General features: G+C 44.2%; 1 protein-coding gene across 1 annotated transcript; it reads left to right on the top strand.

Annotated features, from left to right (window-relative positions):
- Positions 1–1,173: 1,173 nt before the first annotated feature.
- Positions 1,174–4,666, top strand: TXN (thioredoxin; the record flags this gene model as incomplete). The annotated part of the gene is made up of 4 exons (XM_009573299.1): positions 1,174–1,278; positions 1,961–2,020; positions 2,828–2,893; positions 4,443–4,666. Coding segments are annotated over 4 exons (294 nt in total), but the record flags the coding sequence as incomplete, so codon positions are not given.
- Between the last annotated feature and the right edge of the window lie 5,673 nt (positions 4,667–10,339).

Below are 10,339 nucleotides of genomic sequence, written 5' to 3'. Positions count from 1 at the left end.
AAGTCTCAACTTACTGTGGCTGATTGCAGAATCTGGCATTAGTTAACTCCTGCACTGGAAAACCAACCACTGTGTAAATGTGGCAGTAACCATATTGCTTTCAGTTAGCCGTTGCTGACAGAACTCTAATGCTCTGGTCTGTTAAGTTGGGGAGAGTAAAGCAGCTATCTTTTATATGCATAATCTGAAATGAAGTTTATATTAACAGCTTTCCTGAAGCTTGCATTGCTGTGATAGTGAAGTTTAGGAATGTTCAAGCAGCTTGTACTTGATTTGGAAAAAACTGTCAAGAAGTAGCTGATTAGCATTTTCTGCTTCTGCCTGAGATACTTGTTTGCCTCTTGCTACATGCAAGCATTTATTGCTTTTAGCGTCTTTCAGTTCTGCTAAAACATACACTTTTTGACCAGAAAACATGGTTAATGGCATGAAGGAGCTCTAAATTCCAAAGAACATTGTCCCTAAATGATTGATATGGCTAAGGGCAGCAAACAGACTCGAAGCTCCAAACAAGTATTGGGTGTTACTTGTGTAGTCTGTATGTGTAGCATTGCTTTGGCTAGTGATGTTAGATGTTGGTTCACTTGGCAAAATAAGTAAAATAACTATCCTATGAGGTTGCTTTAGAAAACATGCTGTAGAGTAAACAACACAACATCATTTTGATGTAAGCCATTGGTTGGAAAAGGCATCAAACTGGAGGAGCGTACAAAGGTTTGTCCTTTTCAAATTCTGCAGAGGAAAGTCTGTCCCAGAAGAAAATGGAAGTCTTTCTGGCAAGACAGAAATGAGAAAATGGATTATTAATAACTGTAAGGATCCCATTCAGGGGGGTAATGCTAAATAGAGCTGCCAGAGTTGAGGATGGGAGGCTAGATTAATTTCTAGCTTCTGTTTCCACAATTCAATGAGTTGGGGTGACTGAGCATTGTGTTCTTTTCTAATTGAAGAGTTGTATGACACTGGCTGATGCTAGCACTGATGAAAGCAATTCATACTGAAGCACTTACATGATGGTATTACATGGGTATAACCCCAGTTATGTGAAGTGATTAAAGAACTACCAAAATCGTTAGTGTGTTAAGGCTGAAAGCAAGCTAGCTTTGGGATTAGTCTAAATTGTTTTGGGAAGGAGGGGGAAAATCATTAATGTGTTCAATTCTTTTTTTGTAGTCCGAATTTGAGGCAGAACTGAAATCTGCTGGTGAGAAGCTTATAGTAGTTGATTTCTCTGCCACGTGGTGTGGACCATGCAAAATGATCAAGCCCTTTTTCCATGTAAGTAGCTTTTCTGTTTTTATTGGCAACTGTATTAAAGTATATACAAATGTTTTCGTGCTGTTTGATGATAACATGGAGGAAACTTCTTTTGCCACATGTGATTGCCAGCATTTTCTGGAAAAGGGAGAAGTGGCAGAAGTATCTACTTTGAGACTATTGAGTTAAATGTACTGACCTTTGATATAGCTGGGAGCTCAAATGTGGTTTAACTTCTGCTGCCCTAATGCTTACATGCATCTTGGGTCTATAGGGACCTAACAATTGCATTGCCTCAAGAGGTGGAATATAGTGGAAACAATACTTATCCTTCTGTACACACTTACTGTAATCATTCTAGCTGTGTTTAGGTGACAGTGTTATCTCCTGTTAAAGTATGAGATAAGCTGTAATATCGTTTGGTGATCAGCTGAAGGCTGTAAGAGAAGTCCTGTCATCTATATCTTGAGATATTTGGGTCTTCTCTGTGGGGACTATGTTTGAACAAGTTTCAACAGACTCTTCCAGGTATTGGAGCAGAAAATAAAATTTTTGCTCTGGTCAGTAAAATAGCTGGTTTAAGATAACAAGGCAAGTTTCACTGGGGGGTAAGCAGCACTAGCCTTACAATTTATATGAATATGTCTTAAAAGAAAGCTTTCCTGGAATACTGTAACTGCATTATTATCTTATTTCATTCTAGAGTTTGTGTGAGAAGTATGGTGATGTGGTGTTCATCGAAATTGATGTGGATGATGCCCAGGTATGGTCCAGGGTAATGCTAAGAGGGCAGCTAATGAGTTCCATACAAGTGGCAATGAAGAACTCTTTCTAAAATGTCCTTGCAGATACTGAAACAAAACGAGAAATTACTTCAACTTTGAGAAGCAGAGGTAGAGGTTTAGCACTTATACTGGAAAGAATTATTTTTTTAGAGGACACCTGAACAGAACAGACTGTTTGGTTATCTGCACACTTGAAGCCCTATGGCATGTGTTAGATAACTTGGGAATACTGACCCTCCGCTTTAGGAGGGAGTGTTAGCCTAGGGCCTCAAGCTGCTCTGATGCAATCTTCCCTAAAACTAATGGTCACAACTTTCTGGTGATCTATCTGTCTCTCCACTACTCTTGCACTGTTTCCTCTTTCATGTTCTGAATTAAGTGCAATAAAATGTCTGCTGTATAGCAGTTCCAGCAATATTGAATAGGTATTTGAACAGTGTCAGGTTGAAACACAAGACTTGCCGAGGAGCTCTTGAGCCTTACAAATAGTCATCTCTGTTTTGATGCAGAGGTTTGGTTTTTTCCCAAACACAGAGTACAAGTATAGTAAATGTGTTCTTGCTATTGCATGAACTAAATGCTGAAGGGAGAATCTTTCAGGCTTACTTCAGGGAGATGCAAAAACACTGCACTGTTTTGCCAGTGATGGACTACCAGAAGTGCTTTTGCTTCATTTTGAGCAGTAATGGCTTCGCCCTATCACCTAAACAAAAGGCAGGTAGTGGGTTCTATATATAACATCCTTTGGACATGCATAGCTGAAGATTGTTTTCTGTCTCTTCCAGGACGTTGCTACGCACTGCGATGTGAAGTGCATGCCAACGTTCCAGTTCTACAAGAACGGAAAGAAGGTAGGCTCTGCTCTTTTGGAACTGCAGCAGGCAAGCTAAACACTTGAAAGAAGATTGGGAATGTTAGACTACATAGCCTGCTTTCTCTTGATGTATCTGAGGCACCACTGGCATTAAGACACTCCTGAGAGCAAGCAAGTTGATCTTAGTGTCGCAGCAAATGTAACATGGACCAGCAGTTAACTGATGGAGCAAACCCTAGTGTTCACAGATAGTGAACTCAGTGTTACAGGTCAGTCTTACAGGCAGAGCTTCATGAGAGATTAGTGGGGTTAGATGTCTGGGTTAAGACTGCTAGTCTGTCTGCCTAGCACCCTGCTTTTTACTGATCTTGGTTAGTATTTGTTCTCTGGATGTGACTCATGTTCAGACAGAGACATGACTATATGTGCCTATGAAATCCCAAACAGAAGTCTCTAACATGGTTGAATATACACACAGCTAAAACAACTGCTTGGATGCTTTTACACAGAGGCTGAGTAACCTGTGAAGTGGAGGTCCTGTCCCTGTCAGAGGACTGAACAGACCTCTTGTGCCTGCTCTGCCAAGAGGTGGATGAGATGGGATGCAGAAGTGGACTGCCTGTGCAGGGTAGTTGTGAATGGCTCTCCACCTCAACTAAAGAATTGCTGAGCTCAATGTGTTATCTCAGGCTTTTAGTTTGCCAAGTGAGCCAAAGGTAGGCTTTTCTAAAGTAAAACAATGCCTGGATGGAAGTTTCATGGCTGCAGGCAATGGAATTGCGCCTTGAAAAGTGAGTGTTAGATGGTGGGTGACCTTCAGTTCAATTCAGTATGGGGCCAAATCATGACTAATAATGAACCTTTGACAGTTTTCTCATGGTAAACTTCCACACCTTCATAGTGGAATTGGAAGAGTTGAGATTATGATGTGGCAGTGTGTGAAGGTGATATGCTTAACCCTGTTGTGTGCCTTTTTATTTTGGGTGACCCTGGCAGTTCTCTGGACACATGAATATCAAGCAAGCAATTTCATGGCCTGTAGTGTAGTCTGCTCTGTAGCTTGCACCCCTGTACGAAGTTGGAACCGCTGTTTTTGAGACATGAATGTTGCCTTTGTCTTTCTGCTGTGTAAGTTGCAGCAAGGACAATTCTCACAGGAGAAGCCAGGCTCAGGGACAGGTCATTTGGAGCAATTCTTCCAGAATTTGATTGGTAAGGGTCCAGAGCAACCCAAGGTGACTTTGAGCTACCTCTGCTGTGCGGTGACCTCCAGAGTCTCTTCAAGCCTGTATTTGAGTCTTTTACATAGCATTGGTTCAGGATCGGTTGTCTTTTCTCTTGTTTTACCTGTAGAAGGCTCCAGCAGTGGTAGTCTGGAAGTGATTCTTGATAGACTCTTGTCCCAATTTTTGCATGAGTTGAGTGGGAGATGAATAGATGAATATCTGCAAAATACTCCCTGTTTTGGGGATGAAAAAATTGTAGTCATAGCAGAGTTGTATAGTTGTACATGTGTCTGGATGCTATGCAACTAATGTTATGAAGCATTGAATGCAATGGTTCTAAAAATCAATCTCTCTTTACAGGTGCAGGAGTTCTCTGGGGCCAATAAAGAGAAGCTGGAAGAGACCATTAAAAGTCTAGTCTAATCTCCAGCCATGGAGACATTGAAGCATGACTGCTTCGGCTAAATTATAGCCTGTAACTTTTCTACTTAAAAAAATCTAAACAAGCTAGCTAGGTTAAGTGGTGGAAACTATCCTCTTGATCTATGTAAATGAGTACAATAAAGTGTAAATTCTTCACTTTTGGATGTTGCCCTCTGTTTGAATGAAAATGGGAGGAATTTTGTAATGTCATCAAGGTGTCAGTTTTTGCTGTGTTAAAGGAGTACTGTCTGGATACAAAGACTCTTGTCACATGCAACCTGTTGCTGGGGTGGAAAATTGTGTTGCATGGGATAGCAATGGCAGTTGCTTTAGGAGAAGTCTGCTGAAGGCTATAATCTGAAGAGTGGCAGTCTGGCTTGCAGGTACAGCAAGGGAGTTGTAGAAAAGAGGGTGATCACTGGGTGGGATACATTCTTTCTTTCGTTACCTCTTTTTAGCTAAAGATTCTTTTAAAACTTGTCAAGTTTCATTTTAGACTTCAAAGCTAAGACTTGGCTTATCAGAACATAATACCAATTACCAGAACATAATACCAGTCCTGCCATGGAAGTGTAAGGTAGGACTTGGAGCTGCTGCCTTTTTGCCTTCCCAGTTTTGTCTTGCCATTGGTGTATCTTCTGGTTCTATTACTAGCAAAGTATGTTTAGTCTCTCAGTTGGGCTGGTTTGTTTCTAGGCAATAGTGTGGAGCAAATGACTGAAGAGGTAAAATTCGTAGTGTCTTAAGCCCAAGATAATTTAGATTTATGTATTCTTGCCATTTTCATTTGACTACACTCTTGCATTCTTAGAACACACTGGACACTTCTTTGTACTGGACAGTAAACTGGACTCTGCAGTCCTCCAAACCTGCATCGGGTTGTCTGGATGAATGCTGACCTGCCAGCCTCTGTATACCATTCAACTGCTCTTCCCAGAATTACCAAGGGGAACTGCTGTGTTTTTCCACCATATCAAAATGGCTTTCTTGCTGGCTTGGGTGTTGTCCTGGTTAAGAATTCAGTAAATAAGGAAGCAGGGCTGTAGCTAGCAGCTATGCCTAATGCTGTGGTTAGGGCTAGGTGAGCTGTGCTGCTCATTGAGTATCACTGATGAAAAAGCAAGACTTCCTGCTACATATGCAGACAATGTGGAATGAGTGAGCCGCTTGGCTTTGTGGTAGGGAGCTCATGTGTGACTCAGCCTTACACTCATTTCACAAGCATGCATGAATTTCCTGACTCTTGAGGACTGGGAGCCTTCAGCAGCTTGCTGCATATGTTCCCTATCTGAAACAAGACTTTTCTAGTCCAAGAAGTGACCACACCCTTTAGTTGAGGATGAGCCATCAAGGATCTTCTTGGATGTAAGCTCTGGGTTGTGATTATGCAATGAGAAGGACATGCAAAATGTTTTCTCTGCAGGTCTGGCTATTTGACTAAGTGTGTTTAAAAGACTGTTCACGCAGGTAAGTGGGAAGCCACTACCCCAAGTGGTGCCATGGACAGACTCGTGGGGAGAGAGTAAAATGAAGCTGGAGCAAGAATGCACTAGTAACATCACACCGTCTACAAACAAGCATTGCTTTTAAAAGCAGTTCCTGTGTGGCCTGCTTATTCCCTCTGGGCAGTAGCTGGGAGCAAGAAAGGTTTTAAAAATCCTCAGCAGGAGCCCCTAAAATCCAGCTTCATCGTTAAGATATAAGGAAGCTACTAAGATGCGCTGCAACATACGGTATTTCTGCTGAGGTGAGGCCAGACCAGGCTGTTACCTATTGCAGCAGGGGAAAGGTGCAGTTAAGGGGAAATGCTGCTGTGTGTTGAGTTTGACTTAATGCTTTGTTTACTCCCTTAGATGCCATTCTGCAAAGATCCAGGTGACAGAAAAGTAACTGGAAATTCAAGACAGGATTGGGAAAGATTAGAAAGGCTGGAATAGCTCATGTGCTGAAACTGGTGGTGCACAGCAGTTCTTACAAGTGCAGTGAGTCTTCAGCTTCTGTGCTGCAGTTGTCTTCTTGTTTTGAGACCTGGCACATACGCATGGTGTGATAAAAATAACTTGCATAGCCTTATTTGAAAGGAGGTGTTCTTTAAGGCTTGGCTCTTTGAGGACTATACAGTGAGGATCTGTGTGTTAGGTGAACTTCCCCTTTAAAGGAACCAGCAAGCATATTCTCTTCAAATGCATAGTTATGCCAGAATTTGAGTGTTTGAAGTTGGTCCTTGTTGTTACAGGTGATGGACAGCAAAGCCTAATGGTTATGCCTAGCTGAGATGTAAGGAGTCTCAGTTCCTACAGCAATGTTCCTACTGGGAGGAGAGCACCCCAGTTCAGGACTGGGACTGGACTGAGTCTTCCAACAGGCAAGAACGTGGGGTTTCAGCCTTTAACAAAGCCTAGATTTAGCAAATAAACGTAAATGGAATGGGTACAAGTAGCCTTGCTAAAAACTTGGGCAGTATGCCGTGCCATGTGGGTATTAAGTAATACCCTGGAGAGCTCAGTAGGTGCATTTGTTGCTTGTTTTTCATGTGAATGAGAGAGACCAGTATTAACCATATGCCAGACAGCAGTGGAGCAGAGTCAACTCTTTGATTGAACTCGTGATCTGTGGTTTGTGTGAACAGAACTGACTGCTTTGATCCAGTGATCTGAAAAGATGCCTTTAAGAGGGATGTGGTAGGTGGCCAACTGACTCGAATGTTTGGAAGAAGCTTGATGTACATGGCAGAGAAGAAACGACATAGCAAGGTTTCTTCTGGGAGTAAGGGCTTCAGCAAGAAGTTCTCCTTCCCTCAGGTAATGACTGCAGTCTATTTCATTTGGCTATGAAATGGCTGGGATCTGTGCCTTGCTGTCAAACCAGTAGAGCAAGATGTTTTTGTCTGCAGGCCTGTTACATAGCTTGCTTTCTTACAGTGGGCTGGCCGACAGGAAGAGAATTACTTCCTTGAGCACAGCAATTGGAACACATGGCTGGAATAACTTAATGGCTTAATGAGAGAGGACTAACTATCATGAAAGGGAGGGCCAAGGGGTTACAGTGAGTGGACAAGGGAACTGTGCATGATTAGATTGCAGTGAAATAGTGACACTCCTTAACTCCATCTGTGTGTTCTGAAACTGCTGTCATGCACCTTGGGAAGGATTCTCTTAACCACCCGCACATCTCTTCCACATCTTCTCTTGCAGCAGTCAGCCTAACTTCAACTCCAGTTCACCATCTGCTTTTCATTCTTTCCTTGAGCTGAATGAAGTTAGACTTGGATTTCTCCCCTGAATGATTCCAATAAGAGTACTTGTAATTACTCTGATGTTTAAATTCATCAAAACTAGCTGGATCTAGCAAGGACAAAAAACAACTTCTATTCTTTTACCAATACCAACAAACTGTGGCATAGCAACTCCTCTGTGCTGCACTCTGACATGTAACTTTCAGCCACCCGAGGAACTGGCTTGAGGAATATGCTGGTGAAATCCTTGCTAGACTAGCTCTTGTAGTGCTGGTCCTTGACCCTTGGTGAGGGGTGGGAGAGACTGACTGGTGGGTTGACCTTGGCTGGCTGCTGGGTGCCCACCAAGCTGCTCTTATCACTCCCCCTCCTCAGCAGGACAGGGGGAGAAAATGACAGAAGAGCTCGTGGCTCGAGGTAAGGACAGGGAGATCACTCAGCAATTGGTTACAGGAAAAACAGACTTGACCTTGGGAAATTAATTTATGGCAATTAAACAGAGTAGGATAATAAGAAAGAAGAACAAATCTATAAACACCTTCCCCTACCTCTTCCTTCTTTCCAGGCTCAATTTCCCTCCTGACTCTTCCACCTCCCCACCCCTGAGTGGTGCAGGGGGATGGTGGTTGCAGTCAATCTGTAATATATTGTCTCTGCTGCTCCTTCGTCCTCACACTCTTCCTCTGCTCCAGTGTGGGGTCCATGCGATACAGTCCTTCGGGAATGGACTGTTCCAGTGTGGGTCCCCCATGGGCTACAGGTCCTACCAGCAAACCTGCTCCAGCCAGGAGTCCTGCCAGGAGCCAGTTCCTCTGTGGGTTGTCCATGGGCTGCAGCTTCCTTTGGGCACACCCACCTGCTCCAGCATGGGGTCCTCCATGGGCTGCAGGTGGATATCTGCTTCACTGTGGATCTCCATGGGCTGCAGGGGAACAACCTGCCTCACCATGGTCTTCACCATGGGCTGCAGGGGAGTATCTCCTCTGGTGCCTGCAGCACCTCCACCCACTCCTTCTCCCCTGACCTTGGTGTCTACAGGGTGTTTTTTCTTGCATACTCTTGTTCCTCTCTCCCTGCTGCTGTTTTTTTTTTTTCTTTTTACCCTTTCTCAAATATGTTATCACAGAGGACTCAGCTTTGGCCAATGGCAGGTCTCTCTTGGAGTCAGCTGTCACTGGCTCTGTCTGATGTCCACCCCACTGCAAAAACCTTTCCATGTAAACCTAATACATTGACATGCTGACAACAGGCAGTGCAGGACTGGGAGGGCACCAGGCTCACCAGGGGCCTGGCTGTGGCATGGAGTCTCTGCTCTTCATCTGAAGCAATAACTGTATACCAACTCTACCCCAGCTGCTGAAACCTTTATCTGTAGGTCTTCCTTAGTCAGAAGACCCCACTGCAAAAACCTTTCCATGTAAACCTAATACATTGACATGCTGACAACAGGCAGTGCAGGACTGGGAGGGCACCAGGCTCACCAGGGGCCTGGCTGTGGCATGGAGTCTCTGCTCTTCATCTGAAGCAATAACTGTATACCAACTCTACCCCAGCTGCTGAAACCTTTATCTGTAGGTCTTCCTTAGTCAGAAGACCAAGCACAAAACTATGGCAGGAAGAAGAGTCTGATAAGGAGCTCTGGGGAGTCAGTGGGCGCTGTACTCATTTTAGCTGAGCGGAGGTTGAACCATATTGTGGCATCCTTATTTTCAATGGAGGTTTCATGCAGGTAAGAGGCATACCCACTCAGATGCCTCCAGATTTGCTAAGGGTCAACTAGATAAGTTTGAGGAACTTGCAAAAGTCTTGTGGAGATGTTAGGGAAGCACATCCACAGGAAATGTAATTTTTTCTCCTCTGGAGAGGGAAAACTGAGAGAGTCCAGGTTGGTAGGTAGGGAAGGTGAAGAATGCACGGGAGCTGTGTGAAGCACTATCTCTACCTGCACCTGGCAGACAGATTTGTGACAGATACAAGTCTCCACAAGGTGGCAGTGATTGTCCATGTTTATACATACATTTATACACACACTGGCTCTGGGAATGCCTTGTGCTTTTCCCTCTCTGACAGCACTGGGGTGATGGTAGTATCTCTAGGTAATGGGCTAGAGGAGTATGGGTTCCTACTATCCAGGTGGCACCATCTGCCTGGCCCCCAGGAACTGGAGCATCTGTGGTGGCATGGATGTGGCAGAGGTGTGAACAGACTCTAGGGAGGTGGAGAAGCCAGGCGTCGGGTCCAACTGCATCCACAGAGGAAGAGTTTTAGACCAGGTTTGGGTCACCTCCCCTCCATTTGAGTCAATCCATAACATTTCCTCAGGGAAGCAATCAAGTCTGGTTTTTCACCTTTCTTTGCATCTGTTTCTAGTTCATCTGAGAGAGGAGCCTGGGGGAGGAGCAAGGGCTGGCACCATGAGCAGCCCTCAGAACTGTGAAGCCTGTTCGTAAGGGAAATGCAGTGGTCAGTTTTAGCACCACTTAGCAGGATGGCCGCAAAGGCTTTCAGCTTTCTAGAAAGCAGAGCCCATGTTCAGCTAGTAACGAGGCGCTGAGGACAGGGACAGGAGGCATCTCCCCATGCTGTAGGTAATGGCCAG

Source organism: Fulmarus glacialis, unplaced genomic scaffold, assembly GCF_000690835.1.
Source record: "Fulmarus glacialis isolate BGI_N327 unplaced genomic scaffold, ASM69083v1 scaffold2042, whole genome shotgun sequence".
NCBI lineage: Eukaryota > Metazoa > Chordata > Aves > Procellariiformes > Procellariidae > Fulmarus > Fulmarus glacialis.
Note: the sequence above shows the minus strand (reverse complement) of the source record. Positions and strands in the feature narration are given on the sequence as shown.